The 27,539-nt window shown below is 37.8% G+C and overlaps 1 protein-coding gene across 1 annotated transcript in view; it reads left to right on the top strand.

Moving 5' to 3' along the window:
- DBT (dihydrolipoamide branched chain transacylase E2) overlaps positions 1-24,478 on the top strand; it is a 43,872-nt gene extending 19,394 nt beyond the window's left edge. Inside the window, exons 5-11 of the mRNA XM_067727025.1 lie at positions 8,561-8,682; positions 11,296-11,512; positions 12,503-12,669; positions 16,930-17,007; positions 18,892-19,083; positions 19,222-19,293; positions 22,585-24,478. Coding sequence (XP_067583126.1) covers positions 8,561-8,682; positions 11,296-11,512; positions 12,503-12,669; positions 16,930-17,007; positions 18,892-19,083; positions 19,222-19,293; positions 22,585-22,752 — 1,016 coding nt within the window. The 3' untranslated portion in view covers positions 22,753-24,478. The remainder of the gene's footprint in view (positions 1-8,560; positions 8,683-11,295; positions 11,513-12,502; positions 12,670-16,929; positions 17,008-18,891; positions 19,084-19,221; positions 19,294-22,584) is intronic.
- Positions 24,479-27,539: the final 3,061 nt, after the last annotated feature.

Genomic DNA, 27,539 nt, shown 5'->3' with positions numbered 1-27,539 from the left:
TCCCTTGTATGTTATTTTTGCTTTTTCTTTGCTGTTTTTAATATTTTTTCTTTGAATTTAATTTTTGTTTGCATTTTGGTATTTTTTTAACCAGACTTGTATTTGGTACATTCTAATGTGTTTGCTTAGTTAATGACTCTACATGTTTTCATAACAATACATTTTCATTTTATCTGGTAGTCACACCATATCTAAATTTAAATTTCCCCAGTTGCCACCAAAACGTCCTTGAAATTTCAATTGGTTTGTTCAAGCTAGAGTCTAGTACAGGACTACAAATTGCACCTGGTCTCTTTTAATCTAGGTCCTACTTCCCCACATGACACTGACTTGCTGAAGAGATGGTAGCATTTGTTTTGCAGAATGTCACATCTTTTAGACTTGTTGCTTCTTCATGGTGGTATTTGACTTGTTCCTCTCTTCTTTATATTTCCTGTAAACTAGAAGTAAGTTTTAAAGGCTAGGTTGCAGTTAAATATTTTGGCTAGAATCTACATCATGGAAATATTATGTACTTCATGTTTCTCCGTATCAGGACACAAATAACGTCTGGATGACCTGGTGTAATAATGCTAAGTTTAAACATGGAACCATAACCATACCCTTGCCATAACCATACCACAATTATTTTAGTGGTTGTAGAATGATGATTTTTGGATTCCTTTAACATTATTAGGTGGCATTATTCTGTAAAGTGGAGCTATCCCTTCCTTCATCAATTGGGGCTATTTGTTACTATGAAATACAGTTCCTACTGGAAAGACATTCCAGTCTTTCTTTACCAATTATTAAAATAAGGAGTTACTTTAATAGGCCCTTCAAATGGTGATATTAATTTTTCCAACATTCTCTTTGTTTATATTTCATTTGACCTGATGTTTTTATTATAATTCTTTTTAATGCTCAAATCATTAATAGTGGTGACCATTTCAAGGTGGCTTCTGTGTGTTCTTTTAACATGACGCTGTTACTTTTCAAAACCTTCCTTGCTTTTGGCACAAGGAGATGATCTGGGACTCACCTTATATTGATACTTTTCCTACCCCAGACCTGGAATTATCCATTCCTTGAGGGCCTCTTTTTCCTTTTAATGTGGAATAAATAAGAGACCATAATCTGGGTACTAGGGGTGCTATTATCTTGACCCCAAATTTCTATTGAAAGGCATGATTTAGGAATATTAAAAACAAAAAAGAATTTACCTTTAAAAATTACCTGAAATAAACACAGAATTATTTTGATGGATCAACAAGATAATAGCTATAGATTTTTCTTTCATTCAGTTAAGACCTAGAAAGGAAAGAATTATACTCTTGGCATAAACTGAGACAACCAAAGATGCTGAACATTATTGTGGATGTTAGTAAATTAGAATACCCAGTCAAGTGCTGTAGACCAGCTTAGATACCTATCTAGGCTGTCCACAAAAGCAAATTATAGTCATCCTGTGGTATTTGCAAAGGATTGGTTCTAGGACACACACACACACACACACACACACACACACACACACACACACACACACACACACACACACAGAGAGGGACACCAAAATCTGCGGATGCTCAAGTCCTTTGTATAAAATGGTGTAGTGGGCTTCCCTGGTGGTGCAGTGGTTGAGAGTCTGCCTGCCGATGCAAGGGACACGGGTTCATGCCCTAGTCCGGGAGGATCCCACGTGCTGCGGAGCGGCTGGACCCGTGAGCCATGGCTGCTGAGCCTGCACGTCTGGAGCCTGTGCTCAGTAACGGGAGAGTCCACAGCAGTGAGAGGCCTGTGTACCGCAAAAAAAAAAAATGGTGTAGTATTTGCATATAACCTACATACATTTTTTTTCTGTGTATCTTCGATCAGCAGTTGGTTGAATCCATGAATACAGAACCTGTGGATTCCCAGGGCTGACTGTATATGAACAAGTGAACAATTGGGATTTGTGGGGGGTTTTATTGTTTCCTTTTCTTTCTTAGAGTTTTATTTTTTAGAGTTTCTTTTGGTATCTCCAATGAAATCCAACTTAATAAGTCTTGATATAGCAAATTATAAAATCATAGAACTTTTTCAGGAGGGGCTATATTTTTTCTAGATAATTTTTTACAAAAATTAATTTCCTGTATGACATGGATGAATCTTGAAAAATTATGCTGAGTCAGAGAAGCCAGACATAAAAGAGAACATGCTGTATGATTCTATGTATATAAAGTTTTAGAAATGCAAACTAATATATTTTGACAATAAACCCATTAGTGGTTGCCTGCTGATAGGGTAGGAAGGAGGCAGAAGGTTAGGAGGGAGGAATTACCAAGGAGTATAAGGAAACTTTGGGGGGTGATATGTCCATTATCTTGATTTTGGTGATAGTTATGGGTATATATATATTTCAAGACTTATGAAATTTTATATTTTATGTACGTGCAGTTTATTATATGTCTGTAAAAACTTAATGGGATTGGATAGGTTATGTTCAGAGTAAAAATTATCTGATAATTTTCCTCATAGAGAACTGATCATTGTTAGCTCTTCTATTTCATTTGCAATTCAAAATGTATTCTGAATAATTGCCTTGCATGCTAATTTTATTTTGTGTGTGTACCTTTTTGCTTTTATATTTATGTTTTCTTGTAATTTTTATTGTTTTTTACTGTAAGAATGACTATGAAGCATAAAATAAATAAGCAAGCCTATAGAATAGTAGGTTCAACTTACTAAGAAATTTATGTGTGCCTCTTTTTAAATTCTGGAAACAGGAAAAGTTTCTAAATATTTTGTGTGCCTGTCTTAAACAAGAATTTGTAGTAATACTGAATTTGTCTATACTGTTCCTCGTTTTAGTGCCAAGAAAACCAATTATACTATAAATAGAAAATTACCTAAAAAAGTCTTTTAGAAGTATAAGACACATGATGTCCATTTTACAGGTGGGAAATAATTGTAGCATAGAACCATCAAGAGTGTAAGGGATCAAGAGTAGACGTCTTAATAGCAGTAACGGAAATTAAATCCTGTCTTTTAATGCTTGTTTAAATAATATTCTATGGTACTCTCTTTGTAACATGGTGTTGCAGCCTGCTTTTCAAGACTGGAGTGTCATGATAATTCTGATGAGGGAAAAAGTATTTGTGACCTCCAACTCCTATCTCTGAGTGCTCTGACTGTAGGTAGACTCTACTTGAAAAGAGCTTACTAGACTCATTTATGCTGTTTAAAAAAAAATTACAAATTGAAATTTAGTTAATTAATATTATCAAGATTATGTCAAAGCTGATCCACGTCTCAGTATGTTGTCTGCTGTGAACTCAGTTTTAAGAATATTGCCATGAGTTCTCTTTACAGCTAACCTGGCTTTCTCTAACCTCTATTTTAAAAAGTAGGATGACTCCTCACTTTTCTAAACAAGTAAAGCTTTTTGAACCCAAACTTTTCTAAACCATTTATTTAATGGGAATCAGTAGTTTTATTTATTTTTTAAACCTACATATTTTATGCCTTCTTAAAGGGAGGATATTGGGTATAACCTAAAATCTTTTTTGATTATGCAAACGCATGTTAATGAACATTCATTTTTCTGGGAAAAACACAATTCTGCCTCTGATTTTTGTTTTTTCAGCCTACCCCTTAGCCTTGTCATTGTGCCAGGCCATCACTCTCCTTCCTAACTTTCTGGCAATACAGATAACCAAGTTGTTAAGAAATATGTGCTAAGAAGAGAAAATAGGTTGTGATTGAGAGTCTAAATGACTTTTCTCTGGAGCAAGTGTATGGTTTTAATACTGAGGCTGCGTGGCACGGTTTTAGGTGTTCTGCACCTACAGCTGTGTACAACATTAAGTTGCCAGAATGCTTGACCACCAGACAAGTGGAGAGTTACTATACCTAATTAGCTCTAATTGAGGAGTCTTGCCACCATGGGGAAGTATTAAGGGAAGAGAGGAAGGGACATAAGATGTAGCAGAATACTTTTATATTATTCTGCTGTTATATTGCATTTACCCTTTAACATGAACACCTATCATCATAACTAAAACCTTATTTTGTATAGCTAATTGTAGACTGAATTGATTGAATTAGCTGTTTCAGTAATTTGAAGTGAGAAAGAAAATGCTATGCAATCTCATTGGTTTAGACGTCATTAATTCTCAATTTATGATGATTTGAGCAGAAACTAAACTAAGGTTTAGATTTGTGCTATGAAGAAAGGTCTTCCTAAGAAGTTTTGCAGGGAGGAAAAGTTTAAAGCTTCTTACAAAAACAACTCTTTCAAAAACCTTTGAGTGCTTTGGTATTTCAAAAGTATTTCCCATTGCAATCACACAGTTTTAATATTTTTACTAATTCAAATTACTCTTTTATTTAATATGAAATAATATCATTTTATTATAATTTTCTTCACATGATGAATTCCAGCAACACTAAATTGACAGTCTTCATGATAAAAACTTATTTACCAGAGTCCTTTTGTTCTTTCTTAAAATTTAATTAAGGTTTTAAAAACTGTACCTAAATCTACTACTGAGGGAATAAAATCCCACATATTAGGGTGTAGTGCAAGAGCAGTGAAAAGCACATCAGCTGGGGAGAGTCACGAAATTTTAGCTTCGTCTTAACTCCATCCCCCTTCGAGTCTGTTTCTACTTTGGTAAAATCAAGAATGTGCCCTGCATTCTTGTAGCATTACTGTGAACATCAAAGGAGAAAATAAGTATATAAAGTATACTTCATATAAGTATAATCATACAAAAAAACTGAGAAAATTGCTTCAAGTGCTATTTAACAAGGTAGTATTTTATTTTTATTTATTTATGTCTTAAACAAGTTTCAAAAGATTTTTTAAGGCAACTCCATACCTGGAATACAAAACTAAGTTGCAAATTACTAAGACTTCATTTTTGCATAAAAGAAAAATTGCCTTTATCACACTGGAATTCTTAATTTTCTCAGAATCAAAATTAGTTATTTTAAAAGGCAAGGAATAGAGTACATTGAATGAATGGAATTATAACCAAAGCCAACATGATCAAGATCATTTTCCCCGAAGCCTCATTTGGAAAGAATTTGACATTTTAATGTGAAAAGTCACAGAAGTCCTCTACGTTTAACTAAGCTCCTCAAAATATTATGCCAAATACTTAACATTTATATTAAAACACTTTAAGTTGTATTTTTACCATACACATGTCCAAAAACAATCCTGAAAAGAATATTTTTCTAACTTACAATAAAAAACTTCCTGCTTTTCAAAGTCTGATCGGTTGCAATCATAAAAATACTAGGTTCCTGTTTATAAGCTCATGATATGAAAACAATTATGTCCAATAGCTTCAGGGGAAAGTACAAACTAGAATTTACTATTAATAATTTCTTCATCATCTTAGTCATCTATGTGAAGTACAATAGGAAGGAGTCAAATGTTAGGACTTACTCTTCAAAAAGTTGAAAAACGACAGGAGTTACTGCCAGGTCCCACTCTGTTACACAAACTCTGGTTTTACATCAAGATCACCATGGTTTTATTTTAGTCATCCTCTGATTTACTGTCCACACTTTCTTCTTATTGCATAGAACAATCATATGTTTAATTAAATCTGGAAAAAGTAATAAGCATTCCACATTTGGGGGGTAGCAATATGGGCCTCCCCCTGTGTTAAACATGTCGCAGTTTATAGCTAAGCTGACAGTTCAAAGGCTGAACCAGAATAACCAGGACAGCTTGACTTTGCTGGTTTCCCAGTTGTATAGCTTGCAATCTCTATTTCATCGAGGTAACAGGGCACGGTAACAGAAACAGATTGTTGCATCAGCAAAACTGAACCAGCAGCAACTTTCTCCAAAACTGTAACTTTTTCTAATGTGCAATCTCTATCAGGGCTAAGGTTATTGAATCAAATGCTAATAGAAGTTATTGTGGCCGCTAGCTCTCTAAGTTGAATTTAGAAACCGTTCTTTTCTCTCCTGCCTGAAAGATCTGGTCATCTTCCTAGATCTTCTTCCTAGTTGTTAGGTTCTGAACCAAATATCCTTTTGTATCTGTGCGAAATTGTGATTTGATGTTGATCACTCCGTTTATCTTGGCATCATGCCACAAACACTCATCCATTTAGAAAATGACATTCCCTCCATTCCTTATGATTTACTTCTTCTCTACTGGGTCACTTTTAAGATAAGTTCTATGATCAAGGTAACAAAAAGACTGGAAACCCTTGGATCATGGAAATGGCTTTCTGGTAGATATTCTCTGTTAAATCTCTGTTAAATCATCCCTGGCTTTCCAATGTCCTTAGCAAGGTAGTATTTTAGTATTAAGAGAACTTTCTGCCCACAACTACATGACAACTACAACTCATATATAATATGAGTGACTTCTTGCAAATCTTTGTTTTATTACTTAATACTTACACTGAAGTTATTCCAAAAGGCAGTACTACTTGGTGATATATAGACTGTTTTCCAGAAAGGCGAGTAGCAATAAATAACATGATATTTTGGAACTGTTATATAATAACTTGTATATGATATGTCTGGGCATTTATGCATTTCTCAAACTGTAGCAAATATGCATTATTCAAGTTAGTATTTGGGATTCCTACAGCTGAACCCCCTTGATTTTTCTTTGGATCTTAGTTCCTAATGCTAATCTTTCTTGCTAGTTTCTCCAGTAACTTCAACAGATGAAGCCCAGGGCTTCTCAAAATGCAATAAAATTATGGGCTTCTCAAAATGCAATAAAATTATGCAATTATGCATAAATTATGCAATCATGCATAAATTATGCAATTATGCAATTTTATGCAATAAAATTATGCCTGGAGCTGTAGAAGTTATATTCCAGCTTATTTGACCAGAAAGAAAATCTACTAGGGCTAGCCATAAACTAAAGGAAACAGCACAAACTGAGTCAGCCCTAGGATTGAATCCCAGCTCTTCACAGTTTATTAGGTGTGTGACCATGGGCCAGTCTCTTCATCTCAAGTCTCATTTTTTTTAATCTGTAAAATGGGGATAATAACACCTATCTTACACACTGGAGTGAAGATTAAGCTATTACATATTTAGTGCAGTGTACGATATATACTAGGTGATTGTGGGAAGGAAGAATAATTTTCCCTGTACCTTCTGAGTTCTTAGCTGAGACCCCTGTAATAAAAGACAGATGAACAAGAGAAAAACAAATTTATTAACATGTAGACGTCATGTATACCTGGGAGATACCCAGGAAAAATGAATAACTCAGAGAGGTGGCTTTAAGATTCAGGTTTAAATACCTTCTTAATAGGGAAAGGGGAGGAGGGATGTAGGCCTCTTAGGGAAGAGTAAGTGATTTTTAGGAAGGATGAATTGGCTCTTAGAAGAATATATGGGAGGTATGATAGTTTGTGACAAAAGTTTATATGGATGTGTTGCTGATTTCTAGTCTCTTCTCCTGTGATGAGTCAATCTTCCGTGGTTGGATGAAACTCCTAGGGAGGGAGTTTCTGACAGTTGAGTTCCTTTTGGATGTCTTTAGGTACATGAAGAGAGTTCAGAGTAAGCCTCTCCCTGCATTTGTTGTTTTTCAAGTGCGTACAGCTCTTGAAAATAATCAGTACACCAAAGTGGCGTATGTTGGGGTGGTATGTTCTGAACTCCTACAATCACATTTTGGAGTGGAATATTCTACTACTCTTCATGTTCAATACAAAGTGTTTGTTTTTTCTCTTCCTTAACCGTAGGGGAACTTTGAGAGCTCCACCAGACCAATTCATAGACTAGTGAGGAGGAATGAATGAATAGAATGTCTTTCCATAGTTTTCTAGCAGTGGAAAATTTTTATTTGCTTAGAATAGAATGTCAAATCTAACTCAGTTTTCTGCTGATTTTCAGAGGTTGGCTCTAGTTTACTTATTCCCACAGAGATTCTGCTGTACTATAGCACTGATTTCCTAACATCCAACTTTGACAATTAAATGCTCTTAAAACCTTTTTCTTTTTGGTTGCAAAAATACATGCTAATAGCCCAAGATAGTTTTTCTTATATCACTACTCTACAGTTAGAGAATAAAACAACCAAATTAGTATTAGCCATGAAAATAAAACCTTCCACAGCATTCCTTAAGCCATATTCAAAGCAAAGAAAAAATTTAAATGCTATATTATCTTAGGAAAGCATTTAAGATTGTCACAGATTTTACATGATTCATGTAATTTACCTCACATTTGATTCTCATTTCATATGTATATGAGAAATTTATTAGGAAAATGTTTACAATACAATGTGTTTTAAAATTTATGAAAGAAACTTGCATTTTTTAACTTGTAGCTGCTACATAATTTTAACAGAAATGAAGTAAACAGCAGGCAATAATAATCATTAAACAGTACCTGGTACCCGTACACCCCTCTCACTCACTCTAGTACCCTTGTATGTTTTTCCATTTTACAGTTGTGTTTTCCCATTCTGAAGTAGCTCATCTATTATGCTTTTTGACTGTATACTTTAATTTGAATTTATTTATATAAGACACTAAGCTTGTTGTTTTAGTTGTTTCAATATTTTCTACTAAAGAGTAAAATTTTACCTTGTTACCAGATTCAGAAGAAGATGTTGTTGAAACTCCTGCTGTGTCCCATGATGAACACACACACCAAGAGATAAAGGGCCAAAAAACACTGGCAACTCCTGCAGTTCGTCGCCTTGCAATGGAAAACAATGTAAGTTTTCTTAATATTTAAGTGTGAGATCACACAGAAGGTATACATGTGTATCTATGAAGAATTACCTAGCTATCCCATGATGAGATGGCTCAAGTTGGGATTAAAGGAAACATGAAAATGTCTGTTACTAAAAAGTGATAGTTGCATAAAAGTCCTCACGAGCAATGAAAAGAAAATTGTGAACTTATTATTCATGTTAATTGAGAAATGTGGATTTATTATTCTTCCTGAGATCCTAATAACAGTCAGGGCTACCATTTATTGAGAACTTGTAAATACTAGTGTCTTAGATCAGGTACCCTACAAGCATAGCTTGAGACAAGGGTTTGGGAACACATGGTTGATTGATTGAGACAGTGATCATCTTTACTAGGAATGAAGGAAGGCGTACAGGGAAGGGATGGGAAATGGGCCAGGCAAGGATGTAGTCCCAAGGATCTGCCTGATCCCAGGGAGGTAGGGAAAACCATAGAGCTATACTGACTTGAGTCAAGGAGCCTGGCCTTCTGTTTTCCCTCTTACCTGACAGTCATTGCTGCTTTACCTCCAAAGTGAGATGGCTCCTAGGCATTGTGCTAATTATTTACATGTTATCTCATTTAATCTTCACAACTCTGAGACAAAGAGCCCTTCTAAGACTTAGAGAGGTCAAATAACTGGTCCAAGGTCACACAGCTAACCCAGTGGTGGAACCAGGATTCTGTGAGTGTCTCTGTGACTCTAAAACCAGTGCTCTTAATCATTAATAGTGTCTCAACAATTGATGCCTCCATTATTTGAGCACTTCTGAGCCAGACACTATACATACATTATCGCTAATCCTCACAGTAACTTGTAGACTGGTTTGGGTTATCCCCTTTTTGCAGATGAGAAAAGGTAGAGAAGTTGATTAAGTTGCCTAAAATCAAGTAAGTAGCTGAACTGGGGATTTGAGCACAAATCTGTGTGGTTCCAAAGCCTGAGTTCTTTCCACTATGCCTCACAATGCAGGCTTTTGTTTGTCTGTCTGTTTTTGAGAGAAGTAGTTAAATTACAGTTGGGGGGAAAAAAGTTTACATTTTGGGAATAGGTAATAAGAGTCATTAAAATGTTCATTCTCCTTCAGCTAGTTATCCTACCATTGGGGAACTATCCCAAGGAGATAATCTAGGATATATTAAGTGTTTTATATAACCAAAAATTAGAAGGCACACATGTGTTCAAAATCAGGGAAATGCTTAGGAAAATTATGTTATAAACCCTTAATGAAAATTTATTAGCCATTGAATGTGTTTAAACATGAAGACGATTTAGCTTAACAGAAAAATAGAAATAGTAATATGGAACACTACACTGTTAAGGGCAGCAGATGAAATAACGCTCTTATATGTTGCTTTGAAAGCTATAAACATTTTACCATTTTTTTAAAAATTATATAAAAGGACTACCTGTAGAAATATATGATGTGGCTTTCCTTTTCCTAAAGATGTGTATAATTAGAGCATTTGTATAATTACTAGATATTAAATAACAGATTTATTATAAAATCACCTTTTTCCCCTTTTTTTTGTAGTTTGTATATTAATTATTGAGTTTGTCTAAAATTAAAAACCAATGGCACTTACAGTGGTTTGTAATTACCTAAAAATTATGTTTAAATTCTTAGAGTTCATTTGTTATAAACTAAATGTTTGATGTGATAAAGCCCTTTACTATTTTGTGGTCATTCTTAGAGAAGCATTAATACAAATGAAATAGGACTTAACCTTGAGAGTTTAACTAATGTACACTATGCGTGAGGATATCATCCAAGCTAATGTGTCTTTTTATTTAAATATAGTTCAATTTAGTGAAATATTTTATCTCTATTACCAAACATAGGAAGTGATTAAATAAAGCCAGATCACAAATGTTTCCAAAAAGTATCATGAGTGCCCAGTAGAAAGTGGAATTATATCATCTGTTGTTTGTTCTGTGGAAAGCAATAATAAAACTTAACTATTTGACCCTTAACTTGGACCAAGGAACTCACATTCCAAGTATGCCTCAGTAAAGTTAATTTCAGTGTTTTGTACTGATCTTTCTAAAACAGCCATCAGAAAAAAAAACAATTCAAGAGAGCTTTTATAGGATGATTACTTTAACCATTACATGTTTACTGGTAGCCAAGGTCAGAAACAGGGGTCTACATTTGTTACAGTGTTTAACTCTTGTTTAAACTTTCAGTTCTTCTTATGTAGTCTCCAAGAATAGAAAAAAATCAAATAAGAATTATGCAAGAAATTTAGAAATAGTTGACTGTTTAAAAATGTGTTTTCATAAATAGCTATATACAATGTAGATATTACATTGTTACCGCATGGGCAAATGAACAGTAAGTACAAAAGTAACAAATGATCACTTAGGAAGAGTAGCTATAGTTTATAGCATTCTATTGAGAAGATGAAAATGTTATTTATAGTTTGCAGTGTTCTATTAAGATAATTAAAATGTTATTTCCTTATACTAATTTATTGGGCAGAGATACTTTTTTTACCTTCAGTTCATTTAATTTCACTTAGAGACCTCAGTGATGGGTTTATTTATTTTTAGGTAGTTTTATTTTTAGCATTAAAATGTGTCATTTTTTAGATTAAGCTGAGTGAAGTTGTTGGCTCTGGAAAAGATGGCAGAATACTTAAAGAAGATATTCTCAGCTATCTGGAAAAGCAAACAGGAGCTATACTACCTCCTTCACCAAAAGCTGAAATTATGCCACCTCCACCAAAACCAAAAGAGAGAATTATTCCTATACCAATATCAAAACCTCCAGTATTCACAGGCAAAGACAGAACAGAACCCATAAAAGGTAATAATAATAGTAATGTAAGGTAATAGAGTAATTATTTGAGGGGAAGCTACTTCAACATGATGAAATTACAGTTTTTCTAGGAAAAGCTTTAATATATACTGATAATTTTTGAAGAGTAACATGTTAGCAGGTTTCTTAGAGTATAAATTTGCGTACAGATATTTTTTCTGTTTGAAGACTTGCTTGGTATATTTTAAATATTATTTTTTGTTAGCTTTCAAAACAACTACTTCTGATTTGTTATTTACAAACTCTTAGGATAATTAACTTCCAGAAGAGTGGCTTTGCAAGAAGTCATTGTGTAAATACATGGCTTTTGAATTTATTATTATTATTATTATTTTGGCATTGTTATTATTTTTTTGGTTTGGCTGCATTGGGTGTTCATTGCTGTGCTCGGGCTTTCTCTAGTTGCGGCGAGCAGGGGCTATTCTTCGTTGCGGTGCAAGGGCTTTTCATTGCAGTGGCTTCTCTTGTTGTGGAGCACAGGCTCTAGGTGCACAGGCTTCAGTAGCTGTGGCACGCGGGCTCAGTAGTTGTGGCTCACAGGCTCCAGAGCACAGGCTCAGTAGTTGTGGCGCACGGGCTTAGTTGCTCTGCGGCATGTGGGATCTTCCCAGACCAGAGCTCAAACTCGTGTCCCCTGCATTGGCAGGCGGATTCTTAACCACTGTGCCACCAGAGAAGCCACCTTTTGAATTTTTTATATACCACAGTGTTGAAAGCAGTTACCTGTTATATTATTACAGTTGACACTGGGTGTTGTGCTATAGTCAATTCTTCAGCATTGAAATTATTGGCTTTCAAGTTATGTAATGAAGATGGTAGCTCCAAGAGGAAGAGTTTAATTAAGAGTAAGTAACATTAGAAAACCTTCTATTTTAGTTTTTAAAGGGATTAAAGGATTTAAGAATTTTTATGAAGTACATATATATATGCATATATGTATATATACGTATATATATATGTATATTTAATGTTTTCCAGGCTTTCACAAAGCAATGGTCAAGACCATGTCTGCAGCCCTGAAGATACCTCATTTTGGGTATTGTGATGATGTTGACCTTACTGAACTGGTTAAGCTACGAGAAGAATTAAAAGCCATTGCTTTTGCTCGTGGAATTAAACTCTCCTTCATGCCCTTCTTCTTAAAGGTAAGATTTTAGTCATTTCAAACAAGGCTTGAGTAAGACGGTTAAATTTTGTTTTGCAAATATGCAATGTGTTAACTATGGGTTTGAATAAAAATATATTTCTCACAACATCACATAGTTAGAAAAATGTACAAGGACACTCTCTTTGTTTCATGGAAGTTTATAAAATTGAAATTTCTGTGTCAGATTTTTATCGACTTATCTCTTTGAGCTAGGTGAGGATTGTCCTGCCATGTAGATAAAGCCTTTAATTCTGAAAGGATCACTCCAGCAAAGTCCTGATTTGAAGAAAAGTGAGACTTGGTGTTGATCTTCCACTGTTCAACAAACTTATATTGAGGCCTCTGGGAATCATTTCTAGTACTAGGCCTTGGTGCCAGTATCAGAAGAATAAGGCCGTCAGCTGACCCTGAGCAGCCCGCTAACCACCATTTAGAAAGCAGCGGCCATATGCCTGACCCCGTACCAAGCGTGCTGTATACATTCTCTCTTTTAATGATCAGAATAATGCTAACATGTAAATATTGCTATCCCCATTTTCCATTTAAGGAAATTGGCACTCAGAGAAGTTGAGAAACTTGTCAAGAATTTACATCTAACAAGTGGAGAAGCTAAGTTTTCGGTTCTGGTCCATTTTTCTCAAAAAATGCATACTGTTGTCTCTGAATCCAGTGTGGCTTCCTACCAGCCCTTTCCGTGGTTCTTTTCAACGGTTCCCCTTCAGGATTGCCTTCAGGATGGTTTCTCAATGCGTTAACGTGGCGTAAAAAATGTATTTCTATGCGTCTCTGCCACCCACCTCTCCAGTCTTCTCTGTCACAGTCACTCTCTCCGCTACAGTCAGATTAAGCTACACATAGTTGCTGGAATACACAACTTGACCTGGAATGCCGCCTCCTCCCTTGATCAAATACATGTGCATCCTAAACACCAAATTTTGCTCCAGTGTAGAACAGAGTACAGAAGCCGGTTCCTCCTACAGAAGCCAGTGGCTGTCACAGTTTGAGTTAAATGGCCTTTTGTTTCTCATTGCAGTTTGTCTCAATGTTCTGAAAGTGTTTATACTCAGTTGTCTCTTCACTGATGCTGAGTCTTGTAAGGCAGAAGCTGTTCTCCTATATGTCCATCTTTTTAACAACAACCCTCACAGGGAAAGAGATGGTCTATAAACATGAGATGTAGTAGGTGCCAGTAAATGAGAGATCTGGACTATATTACAGCTATAGAGGGTCATCTGTAGAGACACAGCAATTGAAACAGGTGGATGAGATCACCCAAATTATGTGTGAAGGAGAAGAAAAGAAGGCTAAGGGTTTTACATCAGTGTTTAAGGGGTAGGTAGAAACTGAGTTGGCAAAGGCAATGGAAGAGGCTGAGTGGGGTCAGTGGTTTGACAATAGGAGAACCAGAAAAGAGTCACTTAATAGCCAAGTGTATCTATTGCTGTATAACAAACCACCCCCAAATTTCATGGTTTGAAACAATTACAGTTTATTATTTCTCATGAATCTACAGGTGAGCAGGACCTGTCTGCTGATCTTAGCAGAGCTCACTTATATGTCTCTAGACAGGTACTAGATTGGCTAGGGGCCAGCTGGTGTAGGGTGGCCTCAGTGAGGATGACTCATTTCTCTTCTGGATGTCTCTCCTATCTGCCCAGTATGCTAGCCTGCACATGGTCTCAGTCCTGCCGGGGATGAAGAGAGGAAGCAGAATGTTAGCACTTTCCCCAAACTGTGCTGCATTGAGTTTGTTTTTAACTCATTGACCAAGGCAAGTCACATGACTAAGCTCAGAATCAGCTTGCAAGAGCACTATCAAGGGACTTGGATAAGGAGGCTCCTTACAGATTGGGGCCTTTGATTCAGCCTCTCACACCGAGAGACAAGGAAAAAGTTTTAAGAGGAAAGTAGATAATGGTTATATGCATTACAGAGGTCAAATAGGATAAGGGATGGGAACAGGCTATTGGATTGGTAATGAAGAGGTCATGTGTGGCCTCAGCCAGAACTTACTGAATAAAGTATTGTTGAGGTAGAAGCTTGGTTGCAGTTAGTTGGGGAATGAAAGAAATTGAGGAAGAGGAGAAACCTGAAAAAATATGCAGAAAGGCAGACAGGGCATAGGTGCAGGTGACAGTTACGGTGGTTGGAGTAGATTGAAGAAAGGTTCCATCTGTTCCCTCCCCTCCTGCACACCCTCAAGGAAAAATTGAGCAGGTCTGTAGGCTGAGGGAAAGAGCTGGAAAATGGAAAGTTAAAAATGTGTGAATGCGGGGCTTCCCTGGTGGCGCAGTGGTTGAGAGTCCGCCTGCCGATGCAGGGGACACGGGTTCGTGCCCTGGTCCGGGAAGATCCCACATGCCGCGGAGCGGCTGGGCCCGTGAGCCATGGCCGCTGGGGCTGCACGTCTGGAGCCTGTGCTCCGCAACGGGAGAGGCCACAACAGGGAGAGGCCCGCGTACTGGGAAAAAAAAAAAAAAAATGTGTGAATGGGAAGCACTGATAGAACAATGCCTGAGCATGAGGGCAGAATGAGTTGAAGACCCCGGTGGAGAAGTTCACGGGGAGGAGAAGAGAGTGCCACCTTCTTGTTTCAGACTGGGCTCCTCTTACTGCTTCCTGTGACAAGTCTGTTTTGCAACAAGGACAGTCCAGCTTTTTAATATGTTAAATTTATTTCATGATTGTTTTTCTTTATTCTTCCAGTCTGAATGAAATATCTGATTTTTATTTTGAAAATAAAAGTTAATATGCTTTGTTTTTAAATAACATTTTTTTCCAGTCTATATAATTTTAGAACATTTGGAAAATACTACAAAATATTGTACAGGGGGAGAAAATGACCTCTTATCTGTGGACGCACACCTTGTTTTTCCTTTTACAAAATTTGGATTATACTCAAAATACTGTTTTTAATGTATAATACTTTAAACTTAGTTATGGGTTTTTATATAAAGAAGATTAAAGTTATAGTTATCAAATCAAATGCTTAATAAAACTTTCCTTAACTGTCTAGTTCAAGGATATGATTTCTTTTTTTCTGTCAAGACCACTGACCCACAGACAAAAATAACACTTAACACAATGCACATAAAGAACTCTTAATTGGACAAGATGAAGGCAGTAGGAGAGGGAATTCTTTTTAGGGACAATTTAAAGCATTTTTATTTTCCTTTTTTTTTTTTTTTTTTGTGGGGGCTGTGCCACTTGGCACTGCTTACAGGATCTTAGTTCCCCAGCCAGGAGGGATTGACCCAGGTCCACAGCAGTGAAAGCGTGGAGTCCTAACCACTAGACTGCCAGGGAATTCCCTATTTTCCTATTTTTTAAACTGACTATAAGGCATGACAACCAAATGCAGTGTGTGAACTTTGATTAGATCCTGGATGGGCAGAGAAACAGCTATAAAGAATATTTTGGAGACAGGTAAATCTGAACATGGACAGAAGAGAAATGGTAGTAAGAGAAAAAAGGAAAAAGGAAAGGGAGAGATAAAGGCAGGAGAAGGCACAAATGCCATCAATTCTGGGAAACAGGCTCTAAAGTAAATGTTTGCACCAGCTCTGCCCTTCACTTGGCCAAGGACACCAGGTGGAACACTGGCCTCTCAAATCCTTATCACTTGTTCTTTCTACACTGGAAAATAGCTTACTACTTTTTTGTTTTTGTTTTTGTTTTGCGGTATGCGGGCCTCTCACTGCTGTGGCATCTTCTGTTGCGGACCACAGGCTCCGGACCCGCAAGCTCAGCGGCCATGGCTCACGAGCCCCGCCGCTCGGTGACATGTGGGATCTTCCCGGACTGGGGCACGAACCCATGTTCCCTGCATCGGCAGGCGGACTCTCAACCACTGCACCACCAGGGAAGCCTTGCCTTTTTGTGTTTTAATTCAAAGTGTTTCTTTGAACTACAGGTTTGCTTCTCATGGAAACCCTAAGACTCTACATGTAAGTGAGGAAAACGTAGAATTTAGACCTTTTTTTGGTACTTTGGTCAGTCTGCATAGTTACTTTGAAAATCTCCTTGATGTTTACAAGCTCCCTGATTACTTTATCTTTTATTCTTAAATGATAAGGGTAACCTAGTTCCACATTGCAGGGAGGTAACATAGGGAGTAATATGCCTGGTACATGTAGACTTGCAATTAAACTCAGCTTAAATAAGAGTTCTTTCCTTCCATTCTTTCCATCTTATTGCTTCAAATCCCCTATCCTTTCCAAGTTAAAAGTGCTAACATTGTATTTCTCTCTCTAAACAGGCTGCTTCCTTGGGATTACTACAGTTTCCTATCCTTAATGCTTCTGTGGATGAAAACTGCCAGAACATAACATATAAGGTTGGCTATGTGCTGTGATAAATAAAAGTGCAAATGTGCTTGTAGGTTAAAGAAGCTTCTATTATACATCAAGTGGTGATCTTCTTCAAACTGGAAATTAAAGTGTGGGGTAAAACATTAAACTGAAGATAAATCTGTTGCTATTGATGTTGGTTTTACTGGTTAATAATACTATTCAGATATGCAGATTGCCATTTTTAATGCCTTTTGGTTTTCTGGTTAAAATAATGGAAATATACAGCTGTGAGGCAATGGTTTACATTTCCCATCGTACATATCCTCTCTGCAAACAGAAGAGCTCTCTCAAAATGGAATTCCTGCAGTTTTTAAAACAAGAATAATTTAGGGACTTCCCTGGTGGTCCAGTGGTTAAGACTTCGCGCTCCCAATGCAGGGGCCCCGGGTTCGATTCCTGGTCGGGGAACACGCCGCAAGAAGATCCCGCACGCCGCAAGAAGATCCCGCACACAGCAACGAAGATCCTACGTGCCGCAACTAAGACCCGGCACAGCCAAATAAATATTTTTTTTAAAAAAAATTGAATAAAATCACATGCTTGTGTATTGATACCCATTTAAAAAAATAAACAAAGGGACTTCCCTTGTGGTCCAGTGGTTAAGAATCTGCCTTCCAATGCAGGGGATGCGGGTTCGATCCCTGGTCGGGGAACTAAGATCCCACATGCCGCAGGACAACTAAGCCCCAAGCGCTGTGGAGCCCGTGTGCCACAATTAGAGGCCTGGTACAGCCAAAACTAAGTAAATATTTTTTAAAATTTTAAAAATAAATAAAATAAAACAAGAATCATTTAAATGAGCAAAGTACTGAAAGTTTGAATTCGTTGAGTGAACTCTTCTGTTTGGAGTGAAAGTTCATTAAGGCTGAGAACTCTTTTGAGGATGCGGCCCTTACTTATATTTCTTATTAGAAATATATAACCAGGAAGTGAGCTTTACATTCTGGGGGGGTTGGATCTAAAATCTTTCCATGTTATTAATACAACTTCCTCATTAAGTATATACTTGTTGCAAACAATTCAGACAAGAAAATAGTGATACTTACCTTCAGTCCCATAATCCTAAGATAACTCACTTTATGCTGAGAGGTACATCTCTCTAGGATTTTATTTTTACACAGTTAAAAAATATGGGGCTTCCCTGGTGGCGCAGTGGTTGAGAGTCTGCCTGCCGATGCAGGGGACACGGGTTCATGCCCCAGTCCGGGAAGATCCCACATGCCGCGGAGCAGCTGGGCCCGTGAGCCATGGCCGCTGGGCCTGCGCGTCCGGAGCCTGTGCTCCGCAACGGGAGAGGCCGCAACAGTGAGCGGCCCGCATACCGCAAAGAAAAAAAATGGAATTATATATATTTTATATATATATAATATCATATATCTTTTTAAATTTAAAACGTTTTTAACTATTTTCTATTTAATATGTTTTAGACATCATTACATGTCAATAAATATAGCTTTGTTATCATTTGTTTAACCAGTGACTTATTGATAAGCATTTTGATCATTTGCACTTTTTCAATCTTATAAACAATCTGACTCAGCATCTCTGTTCATCTCTACATACTTTTGCATTTACCTCCTTAGCACACGTTTTTGTAAATGTTGGTATGTACTGTTAAATGTTCTCCAGAAAGTATATACCAGCTTACACTTCCACTAACAATGGATGGAAATAATCTATTGCCCTATATTCTTACCAAAAAAAATTTATCTTTTTCAAAAAAATCTTTTAAAATTATTTCTTTTAAATCATCACCAATATGGTGAAAATAGTTTTCTATAGTTGAGTTCATAAGGCAGTAAAAGTTGAGACTTTCTTTTCGGCTAGCTTATGAAAAGGCTGCTGTATAATTGTTTGTTTATTTTTAGGCTTCTCATAACATTGGGATAGCAATGGATACAGAGCAGGGCTTGATTGTACCTAATGTGAAAAATATTCAGGTCCGCTCCATATTTGAGATTGCCACTGAATTGAACCGCCTCCAGAAATTGGGCTCTGCAGGTCAGCTCAGCACCACTGACCTTACAGGAGGAACATTTACTCTTTCCAACATTGGATCAGTGAGTAATAGTAATATTCAAGTTCATAAACCATAACTTAAGATTTGTGACCATATGCTCAGTTAAAAATATAAACTTTAATTTGCCATTTGTTCCTCAGAAGCTTAATTTTTCTACTCTATTTTGTTTGTTTTTTAGATTGGTGGTACCTACGCCAGACCAGTGATATTGCCACCCGAAGTGGCAATTGGGGCCCTGGGAAAAATTAAGGTATGTTTGTTACATAGTTGAAAAAAGAGTTTAAGCAAATTGGGATAGGAAAAACAAAGAAGAGTAACCGTTTCTGAGGTTTTTCCCCTCACTTCGTAGGTCTGAGTATGGTATTGGGTTTAGTAAGCCAATTACTTCTTCCTAAGAACTAGGTCTGTAACTCCGGTGGCTGCCTCTCTGTAGAGTAAATGCTTGTGATCTGGGTTGTTTCCGTATGGATCAACCATTGTGGATGATGCCAGGCACAGGTGTGAGCCTTTCTGAATAATCACAAATGTAGCCAATCTGAGTCTATCAAAATATCTTTATTTCAGAATACCAAAGAATAATAGTAAGCCAATCCAAATTATTATTTATAACGGTAAAACACCATTGAGAGCGTTTTTCTTAAACGTTGCTCTGTTCAAGAATCATTGGGAGTGCAGTTAAAAATGCAGATTTCTTGGCCTTGGGGACAGAACCTCCAAAATTTACATATTAAACAACAACCCATGTGGCCATGTTATAGGAGACTGACTTAGAATAAGGGTTGCAGTGATTCTTAACCCTGGCTACACATTAGAATCATCTGGAGAGTGTGAAAAAAGTGCCCAAGCTCACCCCATACCAACTGCACCAGAATTTGGGGTGGGGTGGGGCTGGGGCTTGGGCATCCCTATTAACTCAGGGTTGAGAACCACCCAAGTTAAAGAAATAAGCTCATAGATACCATTTCAATACCACCATTATTAAATGTCATTGTCACTACATTAACCTTGATTTTGATCTTCACGTTTTCAGAAGAACCTTTCTTCTTCTCTGTATTTATAATGCTTCCACATGGAACATCTCTGGGACTTACTTTTCATGAGTTTATTACTTTCATGTTGGCACCCAAAATCTTCACAGATACTTTCATTCAGCCTTTGATTTGCTTTCTAGCAGCTGGTACTTTGGCTGCTAAGTTACTCCCTCTTCTAGCTCTACTTTCCCTTCTGGCCCACGGAAGAGACAGGGAAGAAAAATAAGAACACATAGCATGACACTGTTCTGTCCAAATCGGAAGTTTCTCTAAGGGATTAACTTCTCTATCACTCGTCCGCCCCCAACAAGCATTCAGCATTTGATTCTCACAGAATTCTGACTTCTTGCAGCTTACAAACAAACCATCATACCTATTTAACAAAGTTTTGTTTTCCCTTTTCCTGAAAGCAGTTTGTTTTCTTCTGAATTGTACATATAGGTATATAATTGTGGTAAACTATACACGACAAAGTTTACCATTTTAATCACAGTGTATGGTTCAGCAGCAGTAGGTACAGTCACACTGTTTGCAACAATCACCACCGTCCATCTCCAGAACTTTTTTATCATCCCAAACTGAGACTCTGTGTGTACAATATATACCACATTTTGTTAATCTATTCATCTCTAATGAGTATTTGGATTGTTTCCATTTTTTGGCTATTGTGAATAATGCTGTGAACATTGGTGTACAATTATCTGTGTGAGATGCATTTTTTCAGAATCATCTCACTCATGGTTTTTTCAGGTTACGAAGCATAGTTCTTAAAGTATAAATCTGCATAGTGACTTAATGTAGTTAATCCTTGTTGGGTAGGGACAGTATTTCATTCCTTTCTCCCTTTGGGTCATCTCTCCTTTGCTATCTTTTGTTTTCACCGTAAATTTTACACTGTCACTAAATAGTCTTAAGTCACTAAAACCTCCACATTCCTCCATTCTCATTCCTTATCTTTCTTGACCTATTAGCTGCGCTTGAGTTGATCAATACTGCCTCTTTGGAAAAGCTTCTTCACTGCGACTTGCAGAAAACCTCGCTAGTCTGCTTCCCCCCTACCTAGTGCCTGTTCCCTCTGAGTCTCCTTTGCCTGTACCTCCTCATCTCCCCATCTCTAAACATTGGAGGACCCCAGGGCTCAGTTCTGCCCTTTTCTTTATCTGATCCAGTCTCATGGCTTTAAATACCATTTATATGCTGATGGCTCCCAAGTTTATATCTCCAGACCAGACTAGACCTCTCCTTTGAACTCCAAACTCTTATTTCCTACTCAGAAGTCTAACTAGGCATCTCCAATTTCCTGCCCCTTCCCTCACCACCACACCCTCTCACCTGAAGTCTTCTCCTTTCAGTGACTGGCCATTCTGTTCAGAAACCTCCAATAGCTTCTCACCTCACTCCAAATCAAAGGCAAACTAGCTGCAGCGGCCTACCATGGCTCTACACTGGTGCCACTCAGTGCGACTGGGACCCACATCAGGCTGTGACTGCTGTATCCGGGCTCTGAGGGGAGAACTACAGAAGGGGAGAGTAGGGCTCAGAAACCTTCGTTGCCCTTTGACAGAGTGATTTTATGTCTACTGAACCTAACGATAAGAGGTGGAGCTTGCATTTTGTATATCTTTTTATATCATTATAAAAAGATAATATATTTTTGATATATATTCACTTTTGATATATTTAAAAAAAAAACTAACCTGCAATGAATTCGCTTTTTCTTAAATCTGTTTTTGGAAAAGTCAGAGGCAGACTGGGAAGCATAACTGTTGTCTTAGCAACATGCCCCCCTTCAGCCTGCTCCTTCTGTATCATCTCCCACCTCTCACCCCGGCGCCTCCAATGCAGCCTCCCTGCCAACTTTGCTGGTCCTCCAACACTCCAGCCATGCTTCCCCCCGTCTTTCTCCAGGTGTCCATATGGCTTGCTTCCTCACTGCCTTCAGTGAGGACACCTTCTTGGTGAGGCTTTCCCTGCCCACCTGTTAAAAAAGAAAATGCAACCTCTCCCCTATTTCCACCTCCTGCGTATAATCTCTATCTCCATTCCAAAGTGCTTTATTTTTTCATTTGCACTTTTCACTATCTAACACACTATATATATTTTACTTATTTATCTTAATCGTCTGTCTCTCCCCATTAAAATGTTAGCTCCAAGAGGGCAAGGATTGTTATTTGTTTTGTTCATTGCTTTATCCCCAGAGTCTAGCAGAGTACCTGGTACATGGTAGATGCTCAATAAATAGCTGTTAAATAATTGAAATCTGAAACGAAGTTTACTGTACATACGGAAATTATACAGATGACAGGAAATACTTTGGAGAAACTCTGAAAGCTTGAAGCACACACTCACAAAGATGGGAAGAGTAGTAGTTAGCATTATCAAAAGTCATTTGGGATGCCCATTTCTTCTCTATTATAGGGAGGGAGATTTGCCTAATCTTTCACCATTGTTTTTACGAGAGCTTGCTTTGAGCAAGTGAAGGCTGACTCTGTCCTTTTCCTTATTTGTAGGCCCTTCCCCGATTTAACGAGAAAGGGGAAGTATATAAGGCCCAGATAATGAATGTGAGCTGGTCAGCTGATCACAGAATTATTGATGGTGCTACAATGTCACACTTCTCCAATTTGTGGAAATCCTACTTAGAAAACCCAGCTTTTATGCTACTAGATCTGAAATGAAGATTGATAAGACATCCTTGAACTTTCTGAACTTCAAAAGAAAATGCAGAGCCCAGCTGTGCAGCACACGTTCCTCATTGCAGTTTGTATTGTAAATGATTTGTAATGTATGATTACAGTTCTGAGACACAATATGTATCACTATTCTGTTAGAGATTTTACTGGAAAGGAATAATGGTATAATAGTTCTCCTGGGCTGTCACATTTTATAGGTCATAGTACGCCTTCTTAATATAGTGCTGAGGTCTTTGTGTCAATGGATTGAAAGTGGCAGGAACAACAAAATGAATATTACTGAAAGACAGACCGCCATATACAGTATTTGCCCTATTTTTTTCTTTCTTTTTTTATTTTAAACTAACTTTTTTTTAATAAACTTTTAAAATTTTATTTTATTTATTACTTTTGGCTGCATCGGGTCTTAGCTGCGGCATGTGGGATACTCGTTGAGGCATGCGGGATCTTTTGTTGCGGCACGGGATCTTCATTGTGGCATGCGGGCTTCTCTCTAGTTGTGGCGTGTGGGTTTTCTCTCTCTAGTTGTGGCGTGCGGGCCCCAGGGCATGCGGGCTCTGTAGTTTGCGGCGCACGGGCTCTAGCTGAGGTACGTGAGCTCAGTAGTTGTGGCTCACAGGCTTAGTTGCCCTGGGCATGTGGAATCTTAGTTCCCTGACCAGGGATTGAACTCACATCCCCTGCATTGTAAAGCAGATTCTTTGCCACTGGACCATCAGTGAAGTCTCTAAACTAATTCTTAATGAAACTTTTCAATTATACTTAGTTGGGAAAAGGAATTTATATGCAGAAGTATTTTCTATTTCCCCACAAGAATGCAAATTATTGTATAAAATAAGTGCAATTGTATTTACCTTTTAAGATATCCTGGAGTGTGTTGCTCTGTAGAGATTATCATCTGTAAATATCTTATTTGTATAAATTAATATCTTTTAAAAGGGAAAATTATAAGCTAATCTTAAAAATGCCCAATTATAGTTTTATAGCCAGTAAGGCCACTAAAAGTATTTGTTTAAAGTGGATATACTTTTAGAATTTGGTAATGGTTTAGTGTTTTATTGAGAAAAACTTCACCTTTACAACCTTGCTTCAATGTAAGGAAGGTACTTTAAATGTAGCAACCACTGACATTGTGTTACATTCAGAAGTCCATTGCCTTTTAACTTTTTTTTTTTACTTTCTTGGTCTTCAGCTAAAAAAATAGGATAGATTAATAAGTTAGGGTCTATTCTATTCTTCATATCCTGAGAAGGAATATGAATAAGGGGAGAGAGAAGACTAATGGGTAATTATGGACATTAAAATAAAATAATAAATTTTGCACAGAAATAAAGGTCATGATCATTTTGTTAGAGGCCCACTTGAATCAGAAATTCATGTTGTTTCTAATATTGTCTAATTGAATACTGTATGTTCAAGTGAAGTTTTGTGACAGAAAAAGTTGTTTTAATGTCTACTTGATTTTTTTCAAAATGGAAATGATGTATAATTCAGAATATAATGGATCTACTGAATGTTATTTTTTAAATTCAGATAATGTGAAGAGTTGCAAAGAAAATAAAATCAACCATAATCCTACCACTATTAACATTTTTGATCAAGGTATCTGTATACATAGCTATTCTTTTTATGAAAATAAGGGCTGTATCTACTATTTTATAGTTTGATTTTTTAAATTTAACATTATGAGTCAATAAACAGTTCCACATTATGATACTTTTAAATGGCTGCATAATATTCTATTGTTTGCATTTATTAAATGCAAACATCTACTGTATACTAAGTGTGGTGCTAAGCAGTGGGTACACAATGCCCATCCTCATGGTTCCTGCCTTCATTGGGCTTACAGTCTAGGGAGCGAGACAGATATTTAAAAATCATAAAAATAAGAATATAATTAACTTCTAAGTAGGAGAAAACAGGGTGCTATAAGAGCATCTAATAGAAGTTACTGATCCTGTCTGGGAAGATGAGGAGAGGATGTACCATAATTTAACCAATTCCCTGTTGATGGCATTTACAGAATTTTAAGTGAAGAATGACATGATCAGTAAAAATGTCCCCTTCACTTAAGAAATGTGAGGGCTTCCCTGGTGGCGTAGTGGTTGAGAGTCCGCCTGCCAATGCAGGGGACGCGGGTTCGTGCCCCCGTCCGGGAAGATCCCACATGCCACGGAGCGGCTGGGCCCGTGAGCCATGGCCACTGAGCCTGCGCGACCGGAGCCTGTGCTCCACAACGGGAGAGGCCACAACAGTGAGAGGCCCGTGTACCACAAAAAAAAAAAAAAAAAAAAAAAGAAATGTGAAAACTAGGAGAACAAGAGCTTTGAAATAAGTATGTAATATGTTCCCCTAAAAGTCCAACATCATTGGCTCAGAATAAACTCTTGAGCTATCTGTTGTATCCCAAATCCCTGCCATTACCACCTTCTCTTTTTTCTCATCCTTTGAGGATTCAGCAAAGGATTTGCTTCCCATTGTGTGTTGGACCTTTAAGATAAGAGGATCCATTGGGAGGGATGAGGGGGCCAGGAGCACAGCCCTAGTAGCTGATCCACAGGGCTCCACACATCATAGGGCGGGAATTGTTTAGAGCAAGGCCTTAGCCGTATTCCTAAAGGTGGAAACTAAAGGGAAGAAGCCAGAAAATTCAAGTCCGTCACTAGTATGTCTGGAGGTTGGAAGGTACTATATGTCCATGGGGCAGAAGCCAAAGTTATTGGCCCCAAATTATTGTTGGGAGCGCCCAACAAGAAAATCAAGGTTCTATTCATTATGTAGGGCGTTCCTCTGATTTTGAAAAGGAAGCACAATAGGGAAGGAAGTTTGAAGGACAGAAGCCAGATTGGTATTAATTTCCATTTTAGAGATCAAAAGGTACCAAATCTTGAAACATTCCAAGAAGTGGTTACGTAGGGAAAAGCGAGCCCACAGGCCTGTTTCGGCATTTCCCATGGCTTTCCAAAGTGGGTCCCAAAGATCACTTGATGGATTTCTTTGCTGACTTCTAAGTAAACTACGGTTTGAGAAAGATGATGGAACTCACTCAGCACTACCCTACAGCCCCGAAGTACAAACCTTTCCTTGAAGTCTTCAGACTTATTTAACATTCACCCTGTAATTGATTAACTAGTTCATTCTGCACATATTTATTACTGAATATATGTATTCAGTGCCAGGCCCTGGGATATACACTGTGGATACAGATGAAGAAGATAGATGAAGTTTCTGACCTCACAGTGAGAACTCTGGCTGGTGACTAAAGCCTTCACCGGAAGTGGGTCTGTGCCAGTAACTTGGAGGAGAGCAGTGCTTCTAGAGTTGAGTTGTATCTCCAGTCAGTTCTTCATGGTGGTTTTGCTCCTTCCCTATAAACTGTCTTTTCTCACTGAGGTTAGATCACTGTGTCTCCTTTACACACTAGGCCTGCCTCATCAATCCTGCCTCACAAACCGTACACCTAATAATAAGATAGACTCTGTCCTTAGGTCACACAGACACAGGCCATTCAAGCTCTTCAGGTTATGGTTTTGGTGTTGCTTTTCATGAGGCAAGCAACATAGGGGACCTACGTGAGCCCAGACACTTAGGGAGCAATATGCAAGGGCTGTACCATCTGAGCATAATATTTTCAGAGTGCACATAAAAGAGCTTCTAATTAATGAGTCATCTAGCCTCTATGCTCATGAAATAGCGGTAGAGAGGGAAAAATTGAGTAAAATTTGAGACAATAATTATAATAGTGTCAGGCACCGCTAATGCTTTACGTATATTAATTCGTTTCGTCTCTCCAGAAACACTGTGAGGTAGGTGCAATGATTAGCCCCATTTGAAGAAACAGAGTTTAAGTACTTAGATGTGTGTGGATTAACATACGCTAAAGAAGTATACAAAGCTAAACTACTATACCTCACTTCGTGTTCCAAATGCCAGGATTGTCCATGATTTTATGCTGTTTGAGGAACTGGTATTATTGAGCTAAAAGAAAGAGAGTTTTTGTTTGTCTTAGGGGTCTTAGCAGTTTGAAATACTCCCTGAAGGCCCTGTGTTCTCCAGGCACCGAAAGGAAGGAGTTTTGGTGGTATGAATTCTCTGCAGCAGTAGTTTATGAGAGAAGCATGATGTCAGTTCACCTCAGAACCGGATCTACCAACATCCTCCTGTTCTCTTTACTGAGCCAGACTTTACACACCAGAACCAAACTGTAGAAGAGCTGGCCATTGGGGATTCTCAGAGTACAGGATGCTTCCTTTAGGCATGAGAGTGAAACCTGAAGCTGCCTGCAGTGACTTCCCAGTTGTTCCTGGTGGCCTGTAGCAAAGCATGAAGACGATATCACGTGCTTCGAGAGATGATCAAAGGAAAATCCTGAGGCTTCCAGAGGAAAGGATTGGGGTCTCAGTCCTTGCAGACAGTTCCTTATCTTCCCCAGGTACAAGCACTCAAAAACTAGAAAGAGGTAAGCACAGAATTTGGGTTTTAGAAGATCCTCTTATGCCCTTTATTGTCCTAAGCTTCCATCGCAATGAATTAGTCCCCGTTCCCTGAAAACAACATGCAGTGTATTTCATGTTTCCATGCCTTTGCTGGGCTTGTTTCTCCACTCTGTTCTCCACCAGAAGAAAATCCAGAACAAAAGTCACTTCCTTTTTTAGACCTCCTCTGACTGTGCCTCCCTACGTTTGAATCAATATTTATTTTTCCTCTCTCTCTCCTTCTTTGTCCACACCTCCAACAGGACTCATGCAGTGATGTAGCTGGATGAGTATGTC

Source organism: Pseudorca crassidens, chromosome 2 (assembly GCF_039906515.1).
Source record: "Pseudorca crassidens isolate mPseCra1 chromosome 2, mPseCra1.hap1, whole genome shotgun sequence".
NCBI classification, from domain to species: Eukaryota; Metazoa; Chordata; class Mammalia; order Artiodactyla; family Delphinidae; genus Pseudorca; species Pseudorca crassidens.
Note: the sequence above shows the minus strand (reverse complement) of the source record. Positions and strands in the feature narration are given on the sequence as shown.